Raw genomic sequence first — 27,938 nt, 5'->3', positions numbered from 1 at the left:
ACATTGCGAGCCGAATGTACTCGTATGGTTAAAATTTTCATTGTATTTTATAAGCAACATTTATTTGACATATATTATACTTCTTATGCTAATCCTATGCTAATCACCGTTTAAATATTCGCCCTTATTGAATTTACACACTGTATACACAGGTTATTAAGTAACGTTTAATATATATTTCGCAGGTATGGTTTCTTAAAAGAGGTGCATCAGAAATATCGGGTGAGTAATATTATATACCTACCTGAATTATCTGTATAAATGTCTAAAACAAACATGAGCAAATGTCATGAACAATTTTTACAGTTTTTACAGACAACTTGAATAATATAATATTTCATTCTATAATTAATAATATTATTCAAGCTTTCCTCATGGACCATTGCCATTAGGAATACATATTTTTGATGGCACAACTAGTTGTGCATACGTAGTTGGTCCATGAGGAAAGCTTGATACTATTTACTTAAATGGGATGTTGATAATGTTGAGTATAAAATATGATTTGTGTCTAAAATATTTGAGTGTAATACAATTTAAACAGTAACTGAAATCGTTTTGTTTGGATAAGCACTCGAGTTGGTCCCATAGAACTTATAAATTGAATACGTGACCAAAGCAATTGTTCGCAACAGGAACGCTACAGCAAACTATTAAACGCGCCTTTATTTCCATTTTCACACACTCCGTGCGACTACAGCGTTGTAAAATGCAATGTATTTACGTATTTACGCGCTGTTCTGAACGGTCCATTTGTAAATTAGTATTCGCAGCTGCTGAAAACACTAAATAAGTAAGCAAACTAACTAGCCACAAAAGAACAATGCACTCGAACGTGGGAGGTTAAATTGAGTTGCCGCAATATCTCCAGACGGTTTTTAGTTTGCCAAGCACTTTGGTAATCCAGTTTAAAGGTTAACTACAGACCTTTCATAAGAAAAACACTTTAAAGTACTTATAGGTTTTCGAGATTTACTCACGCCACTGGGTTTTTTAATTACTTAACAACCAGTACTAGACCCTAATCTCATCGCAAGTCAAGCTCAACAACTGACATCGTGCTTAAAGACGCTTTAGAAATATACTACAGGGGTGACATAGTCACTGTGTGACAAAACCCGTTTAAAAATTAAGATTAAAAAAAAAGAAGAATTCGAATCGAGCTCTATTTGCCATATAACTACATGAATTTAAATTTTAACTCGTGTGTCATGTATTAGAGTCAATCGTTGCAGTGACCATGCGCTTTTATCTTAGGTGACGTCGCTCGGATCGAATTAATCTGATTTAGCGCCATAGTCACGCGATATACTGTTTCCAAAAAGGAAGGGGAAAATACTTCTATTTAAAATGCAAATACAAAATGCAAAATACCTATTTTGTATTTTGCATTTAAATGCCTTTTAGTAAAAAACATTTTGTATTTTATTTGAAATACTTTTCGAGATGTATTTTGCATTTTTAATATTCATTTCAAAATGCAAAATACTTTGCGATTAAAATTAGCCAACATTACCAGTCAAACGAAATGAAATGAACGAATGACGCTTGTATTGCCGAATTTGACCGATAGAGGCGCCTGCTAGCCATGCGCGCCCTTTTTAGGGTTCCGTACCCAAAGGGTAAAAACGGGACCCTATTACTAAGACTCCGCTGTCCGTCCGTCCGTCTGTCCGTCTGTCACCAGGCAGACAGTTGAAATTTTCACAGATGATGTATTTCTGTTGCCGCTATAACAACAAATACTAAAAACAGAATAAAATAAAGATTTAAGTGGGGCTCCCATACAACAAACGTGATTTTTGACCGAAGTTAAGCAACGTCGGGCGGGGACAGTACTTGGATGGGTGACCGTTTTTTTGCTTGTTTTGCTCTATTTTTTGTTGATGGTGCGGAACCCTCCGTGCGCGAGTTCGACTCGCACTTGGCCGGTTTTCTTTCTTCTTTGGTCAGAGTGCGCGCCTGCGCCTTATAGCCGTTTAGATTTAGACTCGCGGCTCGGCTCGCGGCGCGTCTCGTGGCTCGCCTCGACACACTCGGCTTCGGCTTGTCAATTGGTTATAAACCTTATGCCGTGCCGTTAGTGTTTAAATTATATTAGCTCGACGAGCTTGCGAGCCACGAGACGAGTCGCGAGCCCACCGCTTACACTCGCGTCTCGTGGCGCGGTTCGCGGCTCGTCTCGTGGCTCGCGCGAGAGTCTAAACCGGTTATTATGACCAAAATGTCATGCATAAGGTGCCATGTTATTAGACGTTTTTGTTCGGCTCGGCATTGTGTCTCTATTTCTCATGATAAATACCTAAAATACATAAATATATCCGAGATTTGGTCAAAAGGTATTTTATTTAGAAAAAGTATTTCGAAAATACCTATTTTGCATTTAGCATTTGAAATACAAAACGCAAAACTATTTGGTATTTTGCATTTGAAATAGTAAATCTGAAAAGTATTTTGCATTTTGTATTTAAATGCTTTTTTAAAACCATTTTGTACATCTCTGGGGAAAAGGCAGGTATATTGGATCGCCTTAGACAAAAAAGCAGGCTGCACCATATTACACTGTCAGTATTAATTTAAACTTTCACGATTTTTACAGATTATTAAATTGTACAACGGGACTTAACCGCGTATAAGATTATTAACCTCCAACGGGGTCTTTTCGGGGTTTTAAGATTTATCTCCGATATTTCGAGGACGGCGTTGTCCCCGGGGTCTCGGAGAAGACTGGCTAATAAAGTTGAAATCAACATATTGTAGCCGCGCGAGATCACAACGCCGTCCTCGAAACGTCTCCGACGTAAATCTTAAAACTTAAATAAGCGATTAAATCCCATTGCACAATTTAATATTGTCAGTATTTTCATCACTACAACTGATTATATCATACGCAGCACAACGCTGAGCGGCTGCTGAAGCTGATAGAGGGTGTGTACCGCTGGCTGCCGCTAGGCACCATCATCAACAACCGCGTGTTCGTGGTGCACGGCGGCATTTCCGACACCACTGACCTCGACATGATCCGCAGCTTGGAGAGAGACAAAGTACGTATTCAAGATCATGGCCCCGACGGAAGACCAGCGTTAGCCTAGCCAGGCTAGCACCATGCTGAGACGGGACCATTTCGTGACTATTACGAGTATGTTGTTGTGTTACTTGTTGTTTTCTTTTATTAACAAGCTTTTATTAGGTCGACCTGTATGTAACTAACTGTGTAATGGAATCTAAGGTAACTAATTTAACCATCTTCCAAGGATAGCGTCATGAAAATTGGCAGCTGTATGTAGTTCTGATCACAATACAGTAATATGGTACTGTCGAACTGATCTGATGACGGAGACAGGAGATGGCCATAGGAACTATGTGATGAAACAACGCAACCTAATTGTGTTAGGGGTTTTTAGAATTGTCTCGATGAGTATTAGTTGTCTGTCGTAAGAAAAGTACAATCAGCGATAAAAGCTTGTATCAAAAATGAAATTTTTGCCAAAAACGTATTATTATTTTTTTGTCACGAATAAACGCTCTCTATTTTATTCTATTCTGGAGAGGAACAATTCGGAGATGATGAACTTCTTCCTGGCGGGTATGTTATGATATATTGTATTTAGACAATGCTAATGTTGGATAGGCTTTATAGCAGTTGTCTCGGTATAAGTGACGTCGTTTCTGAAGAGGTAAATATGATGGACGATATATACTTGGTCAACCAGATCTTGACGGTAGAAAAAGGCGCCAAATTTGAAAAATGTAGGCGCGAAGGGATATCGTCCCATAGAAAATTTGAATTTCGCGCCTTTTTTTACTAAATAGGTTTGGTTGACCAGCTATACCTATTAGGTACGTAGGTATTTATGTATATTATATTTGGGAATTCTTGTCATGTACAAGCAGTAGGGCTCAGACTCGCACAGAACACGGCAAGGTTAGATCTATATCACCAGACACACACACTGGGACCATGTGTCACTTATATTATATTTTTGTGACCTCTAGACGGAGAGCTAGTCTCGGAAAATACTCAACGGTTTTAAGAGCAACGAAATTGGACAGTTCGTTTCCTATTACTACAGCTGCCAGAAGCCCGGATCTAGTAATAAATATAGCCTAGCAAAATAACTAGACAGGTTTTGTTGCATTCAAAAGGTTAGTCTACAATTCTTCATTTGACATACTTAAAATAGGGGTGGTAGTTAGTTCAAACATCTTCTGCTCTCAAGTAGGTAAGTAGTGCAATGATTCTGGCCAAGAGAGGGTTTAATGTGATATACATAGGTATATAAAAGGTGAAGGGCGGTTTCAGACTAGCGTTTTATACGTGTCTATAAGCTCGTTTTAGATAGCGGGCGTGTAAGCGCATAACGGCCATAACGCCGAAACGACCGTACTTCACGCGCAGAAAAAAGCGCTAGTCTGAAACCGCCCTAAACCATCATCATCATCGAAATTTCTAAACGGTTCATTCATTCAAACTTTGGGTCAAGTAAGATTGTTGGATACAAAACGAGCGACGGTTACCTATTTGCGTGTTTTGTTTTCAACAAAGATCTCTTTCTTTCCGGCCCAAAGCAGTCAAACGTCGATACCTACTTGTATAGACGTGATATTGCTATGAGGGACTTTGGTGACCCAATTTTATTACACTAAATATCCAGCAAAGTAAATTATCCTCTTAAATTCCGGAGAGGTATATTGGGAAGGCTTTAATATGTCCGTTTTATTGCAGTACGTGTCGCTGCTGCGGCCACCGGTCACGGAGAATTGCGCACCAGGCTCGGAGGTCATCGACAAGGTGGAATGGAAACAGGTAAGCCTTTCGTACACCATCTATTATTCAGCAGTCTACTTTGGTGGTATCGATCTGACGAATGCTCACGCTTGCTGTTCAGGTGCTCAGTATGATAGAAGGAACATACATTCATGTGATGAATTTGTGCATCTATCTACTTAAATACGTGTACTTAAACTTGGCTATAGCTGAGAATGGCTCCCGTAGTCAAATAGGTACCCTTATAGTTTCGGCATGTCCGTCTGTCAGTCTATCAGCGGCTTAGCGTAGTAGTTATATTCAGATAAATAAAACTTGATAAAAGAATTATGAAATTTATGAACAAATAGCCATATTCGAACTTTAAGATACGTTTCTTCAAACAAATACGTCACTTTTGACACATTGTTTGACACTGACATATCTTGGTGATATATAATATAGATATCTAGTTCAAAATCCGAATCGGGCCCTTAGTGTATAAACTAACACCAGCTTTCAACTGCAAATGCAATTTGATGCACTTGATTGCAGCTTTGAAGTTTATTTAGTTGGCGAAATATATGATGCAATATTCTGCGCTCGGCCAATATAAAGCTAGTGCTTAAATGGCTCACCAACAGCTTTCATGCATTATATATACACGAGAGCTATACGAACATATATACGAATATATATGTTCGGGACCTGACAATTATTGTACCCTTCTTTTTTAGGATTCCGTACCCAAAGGGCAAAAACGGGATCCTATTACTATGACTCCTTTTGAAATTTTCACAGATGATGTATTTCTGCCGCTATAACAACAAATACTAAAACACAGAATATAATAAATATTCAAGTGGGGGTCCCATACAACAAGCGTGATTATTTTGCCATTTTTAGGGTTCCGTACCCAAAGGGTAAAAACGGGACCCTATTACTAAGACTCCGCTGTCCGTCCGTCCGTCCGTCCGTCCGTCCGTCCGTCCGTCCGTCCGTCTGTCACCAGGCTGTATCTCACGAACCGTGATAGCTGTCTAGTTGAAATTTTCACAGATGATGTATTTCTGTTGCCGCTATAACAACAAATACTAAAAACAGAATAAAATAAAGATTTAAGTGGGGCTCCCATACAACAAACGTGATTTTTGACCGAAGTTAAGCAACGTCGGGCGGGGTCAGTACTTGGATGGGTGACCGTTTTTTTGCTTGTTTTGCTTTATTTTTTGTTGATGGTGCGGAACCCTGTGTGCGCGAGTCCGACTCGCACTTGGCCTGTTTTTTGCGTAATGGTACGGAACCCTTCGTGCGCGAGTCCGACTCGCACTTGGCCGGTTTTTGTAGTCTGTTAATAGGAAAAAATCTGGGTGTCTGTAACTTTTGTACTCCGCGATAGTCGTCGAATACCTACTATATGTAGTAGTTTTCCTTCCAACTGTCAATTAAGAACTTAAACTAACGGTTGACGTCAGCTGTGCTAAAACTTATCTATGACAGTTCATGGTCCAAACGTCCATAGCAAACTTTATCTTGTTAAATCCAGAACAAAAAGTTATAACAATGTCTGATTTGAAATAATGAGAGTGTAGTTCTAAGATTACAAAAAAAACTCGCGCACCGAGAATTCCTGATACTTAACTATAGTTAACGCTACCTACTGAAGTTATACATGGTATGATAAGTGTCCAACTACCGAAAAGATAAATTGGATTGAGGTACAAAGATAACTTTTGCCATTGTTCACATATAACGACACAAGCCATCAGCTGCAAATATAAGTTTGTCACCGAAGAGTTTTACGATTTATTAACTTTCTGACTTCTCCTTTACTAATGCTAAAAGATAATTGCTTCTTACCAAATTTTGTATTCTTTAAGTATCAACACTGAAACAGGTACCTTGTTAGTCGCCCTATACAATTTTTAAATTCTGTTTTTTCTATAAAATCGTAGTAAAACCTTCCAACTCTATAGTTGATAGTTGGACTATTCCAATACTGCAACTATGGTACACAAGTTCAAAAGTAAATTAACTACTTAATGTTTTTTTGGTTTACTCCGAGTTTTTTCTTCCATCACACAAAAAATTGTTTGTGTGAGTCCAACTCGCAATTATCAATTTTGTTTACTTATTAATTAATAGAATTGACAGTAAATCTAGTTATCCACTCAAGTAAAACCGGAACAAATTTTAGGGATAAAGCTATTATATCTACGTTTAATAATTTTGTTTTGCGCAAATCATTAACTCGGCCTTTAAGAACATTAAGTCCTTTCCGGTGGTTGTTGGTAATTCAATCACGCTTCGGCAAATGAATAGATTAGACTGAAACTTTGTTTTCGAGCAACAAATTAAGATTTGAAAACGGTGAAATTTAGAATACAGATTCTATTCTACCGTACTCTTCATTTAGTATTCCTACTCTGTAGTAATAAATAAATAAATATTATAAGACATTATTAGGTACCCAAATTGGCTAAGCCCTACAGTAAGCTCAATAAGACTTGTGTTCTGGGTACTTAGACAACCAAGACACAACAACACAACGCAACACCACAACAAAGTATAGGTACTCAATGTCGTTGCTTTTTGGTATTGTATTCATTTCATTTTATTTGAGTCGGGAGCGTTATTGAGTTTCTAGTTACGCGAAACGAGCTTATCTCATTTCTTAGGGTCAAAGCAATTTCAGCAACTGCCACTCTCGTCGGCCAGTGAGATCGGCATCCCGCGGCGTTTGGTGATGTGCCGTTACAAGAAGGGTCATTTCATTTCCTAGTAACGTGCGTGAATGTATTTTTAACCGACTTCACGATTTCAAAAGGAGGAGGTTTTCAATTCCCGTTTCGCGTTCCGTACCTCAAAACGAAAAAACGGAACCCTTGTAGGATCACTCTGTCTCTCGTCTCTCCGTCTGTCACAGCCTATATTCTCCGAAACTACTGGATCAATTGAGTTATTTGATATTTCACACATATGTAAGTTTGTGACCCAAAGACGGTCATGTAACGTAAGCAAATGAATTTTAAATATGGGGGCCACTTTTGGGGGGTAATTGCGCAAATTAATAAATAAAGTTTTTCAAACTATATCGTGTTACATATCAAATGAAAGAGATTATTGTAAGAATCTCAAATATATTTGTTTTATAATTTTAAGATAAATAATTTAGCAGTTATTCAAGAAAATAGGCAAAAAATGACCCCCCCCCCTTTATCTCCAAAACTACTGGGTCTAAAATAAAAAAAAAATACGTAAAATTGTTATTTACCTATAGATGACAGGAAAACTTATTAGAAATGTGCAGTCAAGCGTGAGTCGGACTTAATTATGTACTTAGTTTTTGATCCGACCCCTACGGGTTTTTAATAGACATTTCACTTACGTTTCACATAAAACATACATTGTTAAAAATTGTGTAATGTACGGAACCATTGGAACACGAGTCCGACTTGGTCGGTTTTTTTATGTTTGTTATTCCATAAGGGCTCGTGTACACGGTGCCTAACTCCGTCATTTCTGGACCGATTTTGAAAATTATTTTATTGATTGTATGTGTAAGTATACATACTGATTGGTCCGGTTGAAGTACCGTGGGTACGCACGACTACCTCAAAGGTCCTATAATGCATTTCTATTTAGTTTCCTACATAGATTCACAATATACATTTTGGTGATGACTTGAGTTTACAGGAATTTAACTTTGATAACCATAGAAACTTTCTGAATTAGACGCGGAACTGTTATTTTAAGCGGTTGTTTGCGTGTTAGTAAGCAATTCGCTAAGATAGGCTACGAAGTTCATGAAGGGTTCTGGAGTAAGCAGCGTTACAAGCATCCTGTAACGTTACACAAAAACACAGTGTACAAATTAATAAAATAAAAAGTCTTGTCATATTGGTAGAAATTAATTTTATGTAAAACATATATAAATAAGCATAATCCCTTAATAAGGGATAAGTTCGCCTTTGTACCGTAATTTCTATAAATTTTATTTAACCCGTGAGTAATCACTATAACTAAAATCCTTACTCGTAGCTGTCGCATAAACTCTACAGACGGAAAGTTGTAGGATAAACTTTTACTTTGAATGTTATAGGTGAAGTTGGGCGATCAGTAACTTTCGAGGATTTCAGCGGTATCTATAAACAAATTTCTCCTTACCTGCTACTCTCCTACTACCTACCTCAATAATGTTGCCCGCGTGGCATCACGTGTGTGTCATACACCGAGCTTTTTTTGAACTTCTACGCATTTAAACAAAAAAAGCGGCCAAGTGCGAGTCGGACTCGCCCATGAAGGGTTCCGTATTTAGGCGATTTATGACGTATAAAAAAAAACTACTTACTAGATCTCGTTCAAACCAATTTTCGGTGGAAGTTTATATGGTAATGTAGGTACATCATAAATTTTTTTTTGTTTTATCATTCTCTTATTATAGAAGTTACAAGGGGGGGGGGGGGGGACATTTTACCACTTTGGAAGTGTCTCTCGCGCAAACTATTCAGTTTAGAAAAAAATGATATTAGAAACCTCAATATCATTTTTAAAGACCTATCCATAGATACTCCACACGTATGGGTTTGATGAAAAAAATTTTTTTGAGTTTCAGTTACCTATATTTAGTAGATTAAGTATGGGGAACCCCCAAAATTTATTGTTTTTTTTCTAGTTTTGTATGAAAATCTTAATGCGGTTCACAGAATACATCTACTTACCAAGTTTCAACAGTATAGTTCTTATAGTTTCGGAGAAAAGTGGCTGTGACATACGGACGGACAGACAGACAGACAGACAGACAGACATGACGAATCTATAAGGGTTCCGTTTTTTGCCATTTGGCTACGGAACCCTAAAAATTAAGCTGTAAAGCACTGTGGGTCACTAAGTGGGCACTAAGTTATTAAATACCGTCCTTTTTTGTGGCGAAAATCTTGCGAGAGTTTAAGTGTCGATGGCATTTTCATTGGTATTCATAAGTGCATTACTTTTATTTTGGTGTGTCCTTTGCATTGTATTGTATTGCAAGAAGCCTTGACGCCCTTTGACTACTGGCCCTGCATCTTTGAAACTAAATTAACTATTACTTACAAGACTTCCTTGTGTTACTAAGTGCCCTCGCTTCGCTCTTACTTTTATGTCGCAACTCGCACACCATCAACATCGCTATCGATTCCCCGTATTCTGTTCTTTATAGTAATGTAATTAATAAAAAACTTACAATAAAAAGTAACCTAGAATTAAAACTACCTACAAAACTAAAACTAATACCTAAAAAATTAATAAAAATAATGTGGGTGACCTAGCCCAATATGTATATAGTAATGTCCTATTATAAGAATTCAAGTCTGCTAGAAGCATCTCTGTGCTTAATACTCTTACCTCCGTCAATGTCACAGTCGTATTGAGTGCTCCAATTGTACCCTTGTAGGTTACATTTATATACCGTAGCCGTGTTATAGATTACAGCACCCCAAATAAAAGGTTCTATTGTGTGTCACGCCACAATTTACTGGTTGACTCAATAGATAAAGAAAACTAAACCGTGTGTGCTGTCTCTTTCTGTAGCATGCCTTAGTATAAGGGAGCATGATTTAAGCAAGGTTTGGTGTACCTGAGGCGTAGAATTGCCAGACTATCAATATAAGCTATCCAGACGAATTCACCAGTGTAACTGTGTCCTCGCTGACCGTAAATGAGCGTTTTCCAAAAAAAAAAAAAATACATTTCATTAATGTCTTCAAAATATTGACTTCTTAGCATTGATATAGTATAAAGAACTGGATACCCAATCAGCCGCCAAAAATGGCCCCACAAAAGTGATGTCAAAACAGATCATGCATTACTTTTTCGTTTAGTCTTGTTTGAAACGCTCAAATGTGAAGTTGTCAACAATTACGAAATGTGCCGTTAAAATATGTAAAAATAACAATGATAAAGCAAGGAAAAAGGATGGAATGTATTTCTTTCGTTAGTTCTTTGGATAGCATTACATAATTTATGTAATCTGGTGGTAATTTTATGGTTTTTAATAAATTAATTTGTTAGTACCAAAGAAGGGATGTCAAGGAACAAAATTCTAATGAGTCGATGTGAGGTCAATATTTTTTTTATTTTTATATGGAATTCATAAGAAATAAATAATATTATGTTTAAATTGAAGATTTCCAAGAAAACCTATGCGACGTGCAAAGTGGACTGCTATTTAATTATAGCAAGAGATAGGGGTGATGCAGTTTTAAACAAGGCAAAACGGCACTTGTGTGTTCGGTCCATTTCCCTGTTTCCGACATATACACCACCAATAAGGGCTTATATCGACTAACTGTAAATGCTAAACCTGTCGGAACACAGTGACAACCACAGGATTTTTTTTATAAAGTATAGGTAGACTTTATAAAAAAAATCCAATCAGTATCTAAATTTCCCCGTGCATCCGTGCTATGAGTAAATGTAGATCTTAAATACACAGTTATTTAATAAGTAGAATTTATTTCAAGGAAATTAGTATTTAAAGACGTATACTTACGAATTAAAAATTTAATTTGTTTGAATTTGAACCACGAATTAATTTTATTTGAGCTCCCGATTAAATTAAATTTGTTTTATTTATTACTTCAATTGGTTTTCCTGTACTACTGTACAGGAAAACCAATTGAAGTAATAAATAAAACAAATTTACACCCGCACATACGGATATACTTTGGTACACTTTAATATGTATTACTATACATATTAAAGTGTACCAAAGTGACTCCATTCGTTCATTATTCTCGTTTGACGTTGTTTGACGTAAATACGTTACGTTTAGTGCCATCGGACTAATTTTTTTAACAGTGTTGGTACTTATGTTTGCAAATTTGACACTTAATGCTTACGACATTAAGCTCTTTTCTGTACGAAACATTTATCTTGACTCAAAATTTACGTAAGCGTTTTTATCATCAATGCAAATGGTGCGAAACGTCATTGGGATCCACATTTCTTGACGTTTTTGTTCTGCTTTGTGTGTCTATTTCTTTTATATTAAGTCAGTGCTTCTTAGGCTCATTTTACTCACGGCCCGATTCGGGAAATGAATTAGTGATTCACTAGATATGAAATAGTAAAGATATATGACGTTCCACGGCAAAAGGTACCTTATGGCGGCTGGGGTTTACGCTGTTATTAACTCCAATATTCAGCCCGGGCAATGGTACCTTTTGCCGTGGAACGTCACATATCTTTACTATTTCATATCTAGTGAATCTCTTATTAATTTTCCGAATCGCACCGTCAGAATCATTTGTACATTCACGCCTCATACATGAAAAAATGTGTCCCAAAATGTTGTATGTAAATATATTTTTCCAGTACGTCACGTTCATACAAATAAAAAAAAATTACATACAAAAATGTGACGATCTGGAAAGGAAATCTTGGGGCACATTTTCTCATGTATGAGGCGTGAATGTAGGTACAAATGATTCTGAGTAAAATGAGCCCAAGAAGTCAGTATTTTGAAGACATGAATGAAATGTACATTTTTTTGGAAACCGCTCAACTATAGATAGATAGATAGTGGCAAGCTAATAAACCATTTATTAGCTTGCCACAATACACACATTGTATGTATGTTTATTCGGTTCTACTTTTCTGTTTCGTCTGAGCGATCTATTCGCCTCCTATTCAAGTATTCAATAAGGGATTGAAATGACACCCCGTGACTGAACCACCCGCCCGCGCCCGCCCGCCTGACCTGTCTCAGAACAAATGGCTTCCCAACCCTGCTCTACATTTGCATATAGAACTGTTATTTGGATGTCTCTCGCTTTTGAACATATAACATTCAAGTGCTCTCTACGACAAAAGCTTTAAAGCTTTTGATTCGATTTTGGGAATAAGTCCCATACCTTACCTACCAACTACCAAGTATTTGAAAGTTATTTATTATCTTAACATAAAATTACAATATAAATTATGATAAACTAATCTACATGAATTTATATTATGATTTTTATGACTAAATTAATTAATAAAAACCAAGATACAAAAAACGTCTAAAATAATTAATCACATGTCAAAAAAATTATCCATTCATGTCAAAACCAAATGCAGGAATTACGAGTTAAGTAGTTTCTTTTAATATCAATATTGTAAAATAAAAACTTTATTACATATTACATTAAAAATAAATAAATGAGAATTATACAATTCAATTTACTATGTCAAATGTCGACGTCGAGGTCATTTACTGAACAAAGTGGATTATCCAATAAACTCTCCGTAATGTTGACGTTCAAATGTTTCGTATGTTTCCGTACGTAATTCAGCGGGTAGACGCTCGCTCGTAGTATAAATATATCACTCGTGGTGTATTATTCCTTTTATTGGGGTAGAGTTCTTTCCCTCGGCATACAATTCCAGCCCGACCAGATCAAGTTTACGGGTGGAATGGTATGCTTATAGTATGTATTAAAGTGTCATTCAATAGAACTTGCTAACTATGTAAACAAAAGTTACTAGTAAATTGACATTCAGTGTCAAATGTAGTATGCCGTTTTGTTTACATAGTTAGCAAGTTCTATTAAATCTAGTGAAATAGATAGAAAATGAGCAATTTATCACAATTTGTACATTGGAAACAAATAATGTAATGGTTAATGTTATTCGATTCCTTACATTTTATTAAAAAAATATTGTATAGCAACAATATATATAAACGCAATATTTCACCGACAAAATCGCAATTTCCTTGTTTTCCATACATCGAAACGGCTTCTAACGTTACAAGGTGACGTCACGATATATTGCCATTTTGTTAGAAGCGTCCTGTCAGTAAAGGTGACAGTCCATTTCCAACCGCAGCTGCACTACTGTTCATTTTACTATGGAAATTGACAGTAACAGCGACGCATTCAGTACCAGTAGTGCAGCTGCGGTCAGAAATGGAATGTTACCCTAAAGTGCGGGTGCCAGACTTTGACCATCATTTGTGACTTTTGTGTTGCTTTAAGACAATGGGTCCCATACAGGCATTTGATCCTCAAAACAAACCTGATCGACTGATACCATTCATAAGAATTTTTAAGTACCCTATTATTATTTAATGAGTAAATTTAAACAACGAAAGCGTGCTCTCGAAAGTGTAGTATAGGTTGGGACCCATCAGTTTGGTTCTGACTCAGAATGCGAGAAGCGAGCTTTTTAGGGTTCCGTAGCCAAATGGCAAAAAACGGAACCCTTATAGATTCGTCATGTCTGTCTGTCTGTCCGTCTGTCAGTCCGTCCGTATGTCACAGCCACTTTTCTCCGAAACTATAAGAACTATACTGTTGAAACTTGGTAAGTAGATGTATTCTGTGAACCGCATTAAGATTTTCATACAAAAATAAAAAAAAACAATAAATTTTTGGGGTTCCCCATACTTCGAACTGAAACTCAAACATTTTTTTTTCATCAAACCCATACGTGTGGGGTATCTATGGATAGGTCTTCAAAAATGATATTGAGGTTTCTAATATCATTTTTTTCTAAACTGAATAGTTTGCGCGAGAGACACTTCCAAAGTGGTAAAATGTGTGTCCCCCCCCTGTAACTTCTAAAATAAGAGAATGAAAAAACTAAAAAAAATATATGATGTACATTACCATGTAAACTTCCACCGAAAATTGGTTTGAACGAGATCTAGTAAGTAGTTTTTTTTTATACGTCATAAATCGCCTAAATACGGAACCCTTGATGGGCGAGTCTGACTCGCACTTGGCCGCTTTTTTAATTTATTGAATAATAACAAGATACATGCATGTTAATATTACAAGACCCATCGTGGGCAAAACCTGGAGGAGGTTTCTTCAAACAAACGCGTCACTTTTGACACTTGTTTGACACTGACATATCCAATCCATATCGTTTCAATCTCTAGTATTTGACGTATCTTAAAGTTCGAATATGGCTGTAAGTCCCGTAGTACAATTTAATAATGTGTAAAAATCGTGAAAGTTTAAATCAGTGTACTGCTGTTGTACACATACCTTGAATATACTAGTTTGTTATTATTATTAAGTTCAAAGATAGGAACGCTGGTTCGCCTGAGATGAAACTCTATGCATAATAAAAAATTGATTTCTATTCTATTTTATTTTATTTTTGACATTTTGTTTGTATACACTTGACGATCTTTTTGTGAATTTGTGCTATTTTTAAGGAAGAATAACATGTAAATTTTCAATCAGAAATAAATATTATCTATCTGTCTATCTATCTATGCGATGGTATGAAATAGCCGAGCCGGGACGATATTCACGTTTTATAAATCACAACTTGATTTTATTATTGATATTACACGAGCTTCGCTTGCTTCAATAAGCACGAGCGACATGCACTGTGCGAATCATATCAAAGTTGAACCATATCAATAACAAACCATGTTGGGGCTTTTAAAGCTCGGGTAGGCCTCGCGGTCTCCCCCCTCCCCTTATCCATAGTGGGATTAAAAATTCCTGCCTTTGACAGCAACTGCAATGTGACCGTGGTCACAAGGAAATTACTTTTCTCCAATATGTTTGGAATTGTTCAGGTTAAGTATAGTAGCAAAAACAGTACCTACGGGAAGTCCATAAGTAGCAGCTATATTATTATATTTATTATTTCATTTTTTATTATGTCAAATTCTCGAATCAAACTGTGGCAATTATTGCAATATCGTGTTATGCAGCAAACTAGCTTTTAATTCGAATAGTTGAATGTTAAATTTAATGTGGTTTGAAAATTCATTATTAATGCGGTTTATCCTGCTGCATGGATTCTATTAACATTAGATTATGTATAATGGGGTAAAATGCTACGATAATTGATATTTAACTCATAGTTCCAGATTAACCTTAAAACATTTTCAAAACCAGGTCTATAACGACTTTATTGTTACCTTCATTTCCGACATTACGACGCAGGTTCGCTCGAAGATATTACTTTTACAAATTTACTGTAACTATACAAGTTTCATACATTCCACTTGCCCCGGAATCGTATCAGCCTTGTGCAGATACCCTGTGGGATAGTGTGAATGGTCGCTACAGCTTGCCATATAGTTCTTTGAACTACTCCGTCCCATTGAGCCACGCACCTAAGGTTCAAATGAACGATTCAATAGAGAGCCCAGCTCACTTACTGGCAACGAGCATTTTTCCTTCTCCCCATTAATTACATTACTGTCTGACACGCACAGCAGACGTAACAACCATGGAAAATCAGTACGAATTTAGCATTTGTTGCGCGAGAATACAGTAAACAATTGAATGAGTTTCCAACGGCTGATACATCTTTTATGCGTTCTGGGGAAGAATATTACACCTCCTAGGCCCAAAAATACAATTTTCCTTCGAATAGGCGCTGATGAATAGCGTTAGTCAGCGATAAATTGTCAGATTCAATCTTTTTTGCCTTCCTTAATTTGTATACGATAATTTTCTTGCTAAGAAAAAAATCTACGATGGGGCAGTATACTAGTAATTTGATATTAACTGCTTTTATAATTGGCTTCATTCATTTAAACAAACCTATAGGTACATATTAAATAACCTAATATGTAATTAAATTTACCTACTGTTGTAATAATTTGAAATCTTAACTTATTTTTAACCGACTTCAAAATTCCAACAGGAGTTCTATTTCTCTCTCTTCTTCTTTTGAGGATTCTATTTTGTTACACAGTATATAGTTTCAATAATAACAAAAAATTACACATCGGCAAAATCGAGGGAACTCCTCAAATGATGATGAAGTGGAACCGTTGATGACCAGGACGGAACATCTCAATGACACGTAATTCACCTCTTCAAGTCTTCGTATTCTAAAAACCGGCCAAGTGCGAGTCGGACTCGCGCACGGAGGGTTCCGCACCATCAACAAAAAATAGAGCAAAACAAGCAAAAAACCGGTCACCCATCCAAGTACTGACCCCGCCCGACGTTGCTTAACTACGGTCAAAAATCACGTTTGTTGTATGGGAGCCCCACTTAAATCTTTATTTTATTCTGTTTTTAGTATTTGTTGTTATAGCGGCAACAGAAATACATCACCTGTGAAAATTTCAACTGTCTAGCTATCACGGTTCGTGAGATACAGCCTGGTGACAGACGGACGGACGGACGGACGGACAGCGGAGTCTTAGTAATAGGGTCCCGTTTTTACCCTTTGGGTACGGAACCCTAAAAACAAGCATTTATATTTAAACAGTGCTATTTTGTTTGGTGAAATAAAACTGCTCATGAAGATCAGAATGAAACTTCTCCGCGATAAGCATTTTACGTCTTGGGGCTAATTGTAATTATTGATATTGTAAGAAAATAATTTAAATGGCATTTCAAACTGTTATGTGAATTCGGTTTTTTTCTATTAAAGATTTCAAGCTGTCAATCATGTGACCTCGCTACCTGTAGCCTTAAATTTTTTTCAAGTCTCAAGTTGATATTCTTCTCTTCTGGTGCATCTCTACTAGTACATATTGCATGCAAATTTTAAATCTCAACTTGAATTGATATGGATTTGATAGTATCTGTATTCTACGCATGTAGTTGCAAGAGCAAGCACAAGCAATAAATTTAAAATCAATATCAAGTTACTCTCAAGGTTTTATTCAATAAGAGTTATTTAACAATTTTTCATTATGCCAACGCGAGGAAATTACTAGCTATAAAATATTACAAATCAAAGCCAAATTATGTTGCCACTCTTAGAGAATAAAATGCAACTTTGCTATCTGTTTTAGAAAAATCAAGTGTGCCTTTCCGAGTATTGAAAAATATTGTCTTCGGATCCGATACAGTTATAATAAGAGACTGTGACTGTTACACGATGAAAGGCGTTTAAATAAGAGAGTGGGTTTGATAATAGGATCACACGAGTATTTTAATGCCTAATTATGTCCAGTTACATACACTGCTTTAACACAGATATTATAAACTTTCTGTGGTACAGAAGCTTCTGTTATGCGTGTCGGGTTTATTAATTCAAATAGATCTCTAGTTTTCATAATATGACTCCAAAAAGTTTCCGAATGTATTATAAAAATGTTATTTACAATGTCCGATTGATAACGTGATAAATTTCCCAGGTATTCGACATCCTCTGGTCAGACCCCCAGGCCGTTGGCGGGTGCGTGGCGAACGCGCTGCGCGGCGCGGGCACCTACTTCGGCCCTGACGTGACCACTTCGTTCCTGCAGAAGAACAAGCTCAGCTTCCTGATACGCAGCCACGAGTGCAAGCCGGGCGGGTACGAGCTATTGCATAACGGAAACGTAAGTTTTATCAAATTATAAAATTCCTTTTAGGACTCAAGGATTTCTGAAAATACACAAAGTCCCTAAGGCAATAGCTCTGCTACCCCTGTGGCCACGTAGTCCGACTGCTTTGTCCTACTAGTCGGACGACGTGGATTTATTTTTCCCGTTGGTTCGTCTATCAGACTGCATGGAATCGCAATTCGAGTGAGTTTCTTGTCCGATTAGTCGATATCAGGAATTAAAAAGGCCAGGTAGACCAATCACTCGGGCGACATGGAGTTGCGATTCCATGCAGTCTGATAGACGAACCAACGGGAAAAATAAATCCTCGTCGTCCGACTAGTAGGACAAAGCAGTCGGACTACGTGGCCACAGGGTCTGCTACTTACTCTGTAAGTATGTAGTGTTGTACATATTATTTTATACATAGTATAGGCTCTTATATTGACACACCTCAGTAAATGATACAACTAGGAAAAAACAATTGATGAAAGATAGAGGCAGACAACAGGTGGTCTTGTATATGCTGCGGTGACTGCTTAACATCAGGTGGGCCGTAATCTTGTTTGTCACCTTTCTGATATGAAAAAAACATAAGGAATCAGTAATATGACACTAAGGAGATGCTAAACATGAACCAATTATTATATCTTGAGTATCTTTATGTAATAAGCGACGTAAGTAATACAGATAAGCTTGTTATTTTCAAGAGGTTCTACAATCTCCAAGAAGCCCTTCAGCGAGATAAATCCAATCACTATCCGAGCATTCGCCTCTGACTTTCCTGTATAGAGGGACCTCTGAATACCCATTGTTACCTGCGGATTCCAGTCACACTAATATTGGTTTGTCGTAGGCGGGTGCTTTGCAAGCGATGTTAGTAATAGCCTGAGAAAGTACGCTATGTAACTTTCATTTTCTTTTGAATAGCTAATTCCACTGTAAGGGAAGGCCCATATTTTCTAATGCTCCTCGCAAAATCTACAGCTCACACAGCCAATAATATAATAGTCTTCGCATTATGACGCATATGTACATGAGACGAAAAGACGCCTGTGCCTATACTTGTATTGGGAAAGTGCGAAGTCGGTGGACGGGGAAGTGGTGCTGATCGTCACAAACACAGGTAATCTTATGGAATGTCCGACATTAGTACTAGCGGCAGCCGGCAACTAATTTTACTCCATAAGATTTAACGTAGAAAGTCCGACAAAATGAGGGCAGCACCAGTCGTGCACATAGCGAATAGTCGGTACTATTACGCCGTGGGTCCTGCAATTAATCGCATCTCACTACCGTCAGTTTTTGCACCAACAATTCAGACGAGTCGCTGTTTCTAATTATCGTGTTGCTGCATCGGGAAACGGACGGCATGCGGTTAATTTCCTTGATGAATTGCGTTGCTGTTGATGCTGCATTGCTCTGTAGCGATTAGTCGTAATCAATCTGTCACTCATTTTAAAAGGAGTTTGATGATGACATCGCCCGTTTCTTGCAGCTGCATTAACACTGCAATAGCAATACTGCTGTAGTCGCAATCACAATGCAACCATTAAGGTGAGCTCTGTTACTGTCAATTACCTTGATTAATAAAATGAGTAACGGTGCAAACGGTGCGGATTAAACGCGGCAACGAACGTCTATAATTTCATCAAGGAAAGTGACGGCGACAGCGCCCGCATTAACGCCGCAGCAGTAATTCAGCTGCAGTTGCTATCTGAATATCACCTATAGGTCGTATGTCGTATTACCGTACTAGTCGACGCAGTTATGGAATGGTAAGGAATATTTTGAGAAATGGAAACGTGCGCGCGTCGTCTTGTGAGCCGTCTAATGGGTTATTTATTTAGGACTCCCACTTTACCAACCATCATTCATTATCATTGTGTCCTTATTTTCTTGTCTGTTTTTGACGTCATCATTAATTATCTTTATGTGTCTTGATTTTCTATCGGTTTTTAGGGTTCGGTAGTCAAGGAATTGTTATGCCAGTTATACATTGGATACGAGTTCGAGTCGTTTCAGACCAAAAGTAGGTTTAAGGTCCAGGACGTACGAATAGAGTGCTGCATGCTGTGATCTGAGGCTGTGAATGATGTGATGCATCACAAACATATACTTTAATGGTATGGCTAAAGTTAAATGTTTCAATTTAAACATGACTAAGTACACATATTGCTTTTAAAAGCACTAACAGTAACGCATTAAGATATATACAAATACCTATTTGCAGTGTTTGTACCACAAAACAAATGGCGCCCGCGCTTTCTTTGTTCCGTGGTTTGTACGTATGTCGAAAGGTGTCCATATTTTTTCTCTAGCATGTCATGCATGGTATAACCAACCGACCTTTATTGAATTTCCCTTCAATCCCAGTATATTCCGATCCGGATTCTATGTAGATATCAGCATCGTGACATCCGCTCAGGAAGTGTACAATAACACTATCACTTCTATTCAATCAACTCCTACTGTACGTTTGTCGCCAGGTCATCACAATCTTCTCCGCATCCAACTACTACGAGCTGGGCTCCAACAAGGGCGCATATTTGAAGCTGTGCGGCAACTCGCTTGAGCGGCAGTTCGTGCAGTACACGGCGGCGGTCTCGCGCACTAGACGGCTCACGTTCCGGCAACGTGTCGGCCTCGTCGAGTCCTCGGCGATGCGCGAGCTGCACAACCTCATCATGTCGGCGCGGAGGCCGCTCGAGGCCTACTTCCGCAGTATGGACGTGGAGCAAAGCGGTAAATTAATTGAGTCACTTGTTCGCGCCATTATAGCTTCGTTAGTAGTTAATTGTATAGACATACTAGTAAGTAAAAAAACCGGTCAAGTGCGAGTCGGACAGACAGACGCACGGGGGTACGGAACCCTATAAACGCACGTAGGTACGTTTTTTACCTCCGTACACACAGAAAACTGTGTGAATTTTCTACGTATCTGCAAAATATATTACAACCTTTTCAATGGAGTGATATCGAGGTGCTCAGGTAGGTATGTGCGGCTTTAATTGATTAGGCGTGTTATCATACCACGGGCACACGCGACCGACCTACGAAATAAGGCAATTTCGGCGTTGATAGGCTTTCACGGTTCACGCGTTGCTCGATCGACCGCAGCGTTGCGGATGTTATCGCCTAAAGCCAGATCTTTCATACGTCTGCAGAAACAAAAATGTTCAGAGCTGGTAAGGTCTCAATTTTTATGAATTCAAATTATACTCGCAAATTAAACTCGCGGCGGACGAGTTGACAAATTAAAACAAAAAAATAAATTAAGTTGGCCAGCCGACTTGGAGGAACCGGGGAGCCACCGCCATCAAACCTTGAAGTCAATTAATAAAGAACACTGGATTGCCTTCAATGCGGCAAATACATTTTCACTTCTCATGCTCTGAAAAAGGGTCATTGTTGTTTCAAAAGGTGTGCAAAAAGTAATACGTTTCTGCACTAGATCATGTAACTTTCCAAGTACGATTTTTTCATTTTTTTAAGATAAACAATTGAAATTTGGTTTTAAATCGATTTGTTATACAATTTCAATTCTGATTTTTAACTCCCCATTCCATAAATAACGATTCTTTTACCTAAATTGTTAATTGAAAGTACCCTCGAGAAACAGTATAAAAATGTATACTCTCATAAACTACTAACCTAACCTACCACAAGGGGTTAAACAACAACTTTGCCCGCTTGTAAAACAAATACCCGTAACTATTACCAGTAATTAAATAGGTAGTTCGGTCTGTGCACAAAGCGACATGTTAAAGGGGGGCTTGCAACATTCACCTCTATAGTAACGAGTCTAGACTAAGGTGTGACAAAGCTAGCTTGTGTTTAGTGTTCAAACAGAAGGCACGACACAGGCAATTATTTGTCGAGACAAGTTAATTTAATTCAGACCAGATTTCTAGCACATTGCATTGTCAGGAACTTCCGTGGAGGGAATCTCAAATAGGTACAGCCCATGCAACTAGTGTTGGTAGGAAAACTCCATTCCTTTAAGTCTGAATTTGAAGAACTCAGCTCGTTTTTACGAGACTCTGCACTTAAAAAACTTCTGAATGTTTTAAGTCCCGATTCGAGCCTTCGTTGAGCCTTTTTTAAAAGCAACTCTAAAGGACTCGAGCCTCCGAATGAAGACTCCGTGAACAATTTTATAGGTGTTTCCAAAATAACAGTAAAGAAATTAGGCGTTATTACAATATGATGTATGCACCTAATCCACAAACTGTACATAAAGACAATACATTTCGAAATTATTTATAAAAATCGAGAGTTCTCTGAAAAGGACTCAAGTCTCTACTAGAGACTCGGGCCTCAAATGTCTCAATCAATTTGAAAAGAACTTGAGTTTAGACTTAATTAATAAGAGTCTGAAAAACTGAGTAGTCTTGAGGCAGAGGATTCAAAGGACTCGAGTCCTATCCATAACTACTTGCAACGCAATCCATTTTTGAAATTTTTGTCGAGATAATTATCATCTTAGCAGTTTATATTGTTATAACCACGAGTAATTGATATACTCGTAGTAGTCGTAGTTACATCCGGCTAAAATACCTTCATTTTTTCAGTAGATATCCTAATGAAATACTGGTTAGACAAAATTGGAGTTGACAACATGTTAAATATTTATCCGGTAATGTAAACTGAAATTCACATCAAAGTCAAAGTCTGTGCTCAGCAAAATTAGTTTCGACAAGGAAACGAGTGAAATTTATATTAGGTTTTTATTTGACTGCCAGGTTTTTGGGGGAATGGCTGAATTTTTATAAATCTTTCCATGAACACCCTCATTCGTCAAGATCGTTGTTGGTTTATTTGTGGGCACGACGCATGCACGAATGCGCAGAAATAATGAAGGGTTTTAATTATTAACATTCTTTAGCCTGCCTCTGCGACGGGCATCACTATTGTATGTTTGTAATTGCTCTGCGCCGGCTGAGGTAATTAAACTTATTTCTCCTTGCCTTCATAGTTTCTAATCGTTTTAGTCGCTAATAGCATCAACGACTATCCCAACCACTTAACTTTATTAAAACACATTTTTTTATATTTCAGCTTAATATAAGTCCACTGAATTTTTCTTAACAATCGATTATCTTTCAGTAAGTACGTATTAATTGCTGAAGATTATATCAATTCGATTATAGTTGTTCTGTACAATTACAAAGGTGGCTAAATAGGCTCTCTTTGCTTTAGCGATTTTACAGGAACTTCAGAGAGAGGAAAGGTTCAAAGTTACACAAAGAAAGTACATAAAGACTGTGGAAATAACCTCATTAGTCATCGGCCTCGCAATTTTTTCGGATAGCTTCTCTTGTTAGTCACGAAAAGTACCAACTACACAAAAACTTATTAGAAGTTAATTGGCTAGTAAGTACTTTAGGGTACACATTACGGTTAAGTGCTAACAAAATAGTTAAGTTTGGTACTAAAAGCCTATAACAAGGTATAGTTTGTAGCTTTCTAATAGAGTAATAGAGCCCGACGGCCAATCCTATTGTCTATTGTTAAGTAAAACCGCACGTGCTACTTACCTGCAAAAAAGGGTCTTAAATATTCTATTTGGCACCTGAGCGCGGGCTGGTCCAACGCTCTAAAAACCAGTGTAGGTGCGCTCTCCGATAACGCGCCTTTGTTACGCATCTCGATGACACATTTTAGACTGGTTCTGTAGCGTTCGACTCGCCAACACTCAGTAACCGAAGTACTGAAGTGCCGGCGAGTTGAACGGACCACACACATCCTAACAAAATATTTTTCACCTCAGCAGCTCGAACAAGTTTTAAGTAGCAAAGTACCCTTGTTCGAGCGTCTGAGGTGAAAACTTAATTGTTGGTATATTTTAAGAAAACATGATTGAATAGGTAAGTGATGAAGAAGGAATACATTTTTCGGGTTCACTAATATGTTCTCACTGCTGAGGTGAAAAGTTTTGTGAACTACACGAGATCAAAGTTATTTACATCTCGTGCGCTTTTGAGTCCCTTACTACGCTCAAGATTCTAAATTAGATTCACTCGCTACGCTCGTGAATCTAGTATAGAATCTTTCGCTTGCACGGGACTCAAAATAAGCACTCGAAGAAATATCAAACTTTGATCTCTTGTTGTACAAATAACTATATCCATTAGTTCATTTTGAATCTTATTGCACTCACTTTTATGTTCTCACTGCTGAGGTGAAAAGTTTTGTGAACTACACGAGATCAAAGTTATTTACATCTCGTGCGCTTTTGAGTCCCTTACTACGCTCAAGATTCTAAATTAGATTCACTCGCTACGCTCGTGAATCTAGTATAGAATCTTTCGCTTGCACGGGACTCAAAATAAGCACTCGAAGAAATATCAAACTTTGATCTCTTGTTGTACAAATAACTATATCCATTAGTTCATTTTGAATCTTATTGCAATTTCCATAGGAGTTGTAATTCAATTACCTGGGTAAAGTGAACGAACGATTTTTTTATGCAGGTGGTTGTGGCACGTGGTACGAGTGGACAATAGGATTAGCCGTCGGGCTCTATTAGAAAGCTACAACTATATATAATATTCATTCGACATGGGTAACCCCAAACCTATTAATAGGTGAAATATGGGTCAGTTAATAAGCCCATTCAAATTAAAACCTCCGCCCAACGCTCTACAACAATTGTATCGGTTCTCATCAAATCAAGTGTTATCGACATTAATATTCTTCTTGATTAAGTTTAAGTTAAGGCGCTCTTCACAATGGACAGCCATTCTCCGAACGCCGCTCCGAAATGCGAGCACGACCGCTAATGGGTACTTAAGTACTGGTAGAAGAGCCGACTGCAAAATTTCGGACCGACTTGATACCGCGATGTAATGCACAATGGTTTCCCACAAAAGTGATGCTAAGTCGGAATTTGATAGTCTGCCACGGCAGAACTTGCCGAAGGTACGAAAAAGAAGGCCACTTCCGGTGCGAAAAAGGGACTGATTTAACCCATTCTGATACCGAAATAATAGTTATGGCAACAGTTAGAAATTTACATGTATTGTAGGTAGACGTAGACAGAAAAGCGAAATCTGTCAGTATTTTTTGCTGGAAGTGCTTGCTTGTGGCCTTCTTTTTCCTACGTTTGGCAAGTTCCGCCATGGCAGACTATCAAATTTGGACTTAGCATCACTCTTATGGGAAACCATTGTGAATTTCATCGCGGTATCAAGTCGGTTCGAGATTTGGCAGTCGGCTCTTCTGCCATACGCACTTAGCGTTCGGCGCTGTCACACTGACACTGGAGCGGCGTAACGATCCGTAATATCCGTATCCGTGTGATAACCGCGTAAGTATTATAAAATATCGGGCGCTTCTGTTATTTGAAAACAAGGTATCTAGGTACCTACTTAAGAGCCCATCAACGTGCACACTAGCGCCACTGCTAAATAATCGTGATTATTATAGATTGACGAATCCAGTAACATAGAAACTAGTTTGATGTATTCAAAAGGTACTTTTAATACAAGATACAGTACGTAGCGGCCCCCTTTTTTAAATGTATTTCGTAAAATTTAAATAATCACGATTAGCAGTAGCGCTAGTGTGCACGTTGATGGGCTCTTAATACAACTATAAGTAGGTTCCCTGATTTCTCGTAGATGGCTGGATCGATTTAGGTTTGGTCAGATTTTACATGTATGAATATACTTAAAATTTGATTGATATGTAAATCTTCTAAAGTCCATCTAAGCTAACTCTGCACGAAGTGCCAAAGTGCGGAAGTGGCCACAATTACACAAATTAAAAGTTAAAAATATGACGTTCAAAGTGTGAACGTCATGTTTTCATGGGAATTTGAAAGTTAGCTTCCGGTTTAAAAAAAACATGCTGTCGAGTCAAAATAGCTCACTGTTGGTTCTCAGGATACATACCCATCAGCGACTGGTGCGCGGCCATGGAAGAGACCACGCACCTCGGGCTGCCGTGGCGCATGCTCAAGGACAAACTCGTGCGCACGGACCCCGACACGCGCAGGGTGCGCTACATGGATACCTTTGAGTTCACTGCTAATGTACGTATTTAATATATGCAGGTGTAGGTATTTTTTTTTATATTATAAATGGGCTTACTCATGGCCACAGACTAGCAGAGGCGAAGTCGTGGCCTACGATGGAGCGAGCCTGCACAGAAGGTGCCTGGAGGTGAAGGTGGTGGTATTTTCGAGAGTTGCAAATGCTTCATCGCGTGTCAGCATTCAGTATCTAATGTATTTTAGAACTTTTGGGCCGGTTCTTATATTCTAATTATAAAATAAAAATATGTTCGTAAAGTGGAACTTGATTCGAAATGCTCAAGAATGATCTTAAATGTAAAAAAAATGATTAGACAAAGAACCGTCTTTTGGTAGCACAATATCATCATCTCGATCAGAAACTAGTTATTGTATAATGTTGTGTTATTTTCCATGGGTATGTATATATATATATATATACATACCTATGTATTAGGGTACCTCACTATTGTTTTTTTTTTCTGTATTAACTATTGTTGTTATTGCCTCGTGCTTTTCACACTTCAAGATTATTAAAAATGGCAAAAAATACATATATTTACTAAATTATATATCTTGTTTCAGAAACTGGCCCGTAAAGCAGACACGCAGACTGTCGTGGACACTCTTTACAGAAACAAGACTAGTTTAGAAGCTATTTTTAAAATCTTAGACAAGGATAACTCAGGTTTGTATTCCGTCACTCTGCACCAATCAATCAAAGTTGACCTACAAGCCCACTTACTTCTGAACACGTCTATTTATATTGTTTCATCAATCGAAAGTACAAAAATATTTGTTGGCAGTTGCTGGCGAACTCATATAGGCCCCATTCGCACGAGCGCTTTTACAACGTGCGTTAAAAAAGATTTTGAATCTGCTCGCACGCTAAATTCGGTTTAAAGACTTAAAGTTGAAAATCCAACAATGCTTTATAAAAAGCGCTACCGCCACCGTGTAAATAAATACACATGTTTCCATTTGTGTCATTCAAATGCTTTTTTAATTCGCGTTGTAAAAGCGCTCGTGAAAATGAGACCATAAGGTTCGCGCTTCGCGCAAAGAGTCCGATGAGTTTTTTAGGGAAGGAAGCAGGAGCGTAAGCTTAAGCGTAAGCGTATCAAATGCAAAAATGATAATTTTTATTGTTCCATCGACAGGCTACATAACTCTCGAGGAGTTCTCGGAAGCGTGTCAGCTCCTTGGTAAATACATGCCGAACCCGATGACGCAAGAGCAGCTGGTGGACATCTGCCGCCTGATGGACATTAACAAAGACGGACTCGTCGACCTTAACGAGTTCCTTGAAAGCTTCCGGCTCGCGGAGAAGAGCCTCGAGGGCGACGACGAGGAGGACACTTGACAGGAGCCCTGCCGCCGCCCCTGCCGGACGGCGGTCGATCGCGACGAGACTGGCGTCACCGTTGAGGTACTCAAACTCGACGAAGACCCTAAAATCAGCAAGAAACCCAACAAAAACGGACTGGCCCATCTCTTGGGCGAGAGCGTTCCCAGCGTATCCCGTTCCCAACAGATCGAAGAGATAGAGTTGATAGATTGTGACGACACGCCGCGTAGACCTGGCCTGCTCGAAAGCGACATGTAACGCCGCTGTCTCAAACCCAGACCCAGACTTTTTGGACGCCAATGACCGATATATCCGCACCGTAGGTTCAACGCCAAAGAGCGATTAATCGGTCACAGACCACAGAGCAACATCGACCTACGTGCATACATACAGAGTGATTCCTGTAACAGGAGAAATAAATTAAACTGTAGGCTGTACTCCTCAAACTGACCAACATTTGTTCAGCAACTTTTGAAAATAACTCAGGTTTTGATTTTTATTACACTTTAAAGTTTATTCTAAGACGCAATGTATTGCAAATTTTGTTATGTTTAAAGCG

At 38.1% G+C, this 27,938-nt stretch overlaps 1 protein-coding gene across 2 annotated transcripts in view; it reads left to right on the top strand.

Moving 5' to 3' along the window:
- Positions 1-27,500, top strand: part of LOC134662761 (serine/threonine-protein phosphatase rdgC) — a 97,633-nt gene extending 70,133 nt beyond the window's left edge. For both annotated transcript variants that reach the window (XM_063519048.1, XM_063519047.1), the window contains exons 8-15: positions 186-222; positions 2,895-3,044; positions 4,727-4,807; positions 17,844-18,029; positions 20,504-20,759; positions 25,904-26,052; positions 26,617-26,719; positions 27,192-27,500. In XM_063519048.1, the coding sequence (XP_063375118.1) occupies positions 186-222; positions 2,895-3,044; positions 4,727-4,807; positions 17,844-18,029; positions 20,504-20,759; positions 25,904-26,052; positions 26,617-26,719; positions 27,192-27,394 (1,165 nt within the window). In that variant the 3' untranslated portion in view covers positions 27,395-27,500. The remainder of the gene's footprint in view (positions 1-185; positions 223-2,894; positions 3,045-4,726; positions 4,808-17,843; positions 18,030-20,503; positions 20,760-25,903; positions 26,053-26,616; positions 26,720-27,191) is intronic.
- Positions 27,501-27,938: the final 438 nt, after the last annotated feature.

This window comes from Cydia amplana, chromosome 3 (assembly GCF_948474715.1).
Source record: "Cydia amplana chromosome 3, ilCydAmpl1.1, whole genome shotgun sequence".
Lineage (NCBI taxonomy): Eukaryota > Metazoa > Arthropoda > Insecta > Lepidoptera > Tortricidae > Cydia > Cydia amplana.
The sequence above is the reverse complement of the archived record's forward strand: the minus strand, read 5'-3'. Positions and strand labels throughout refer to the sequence as shown.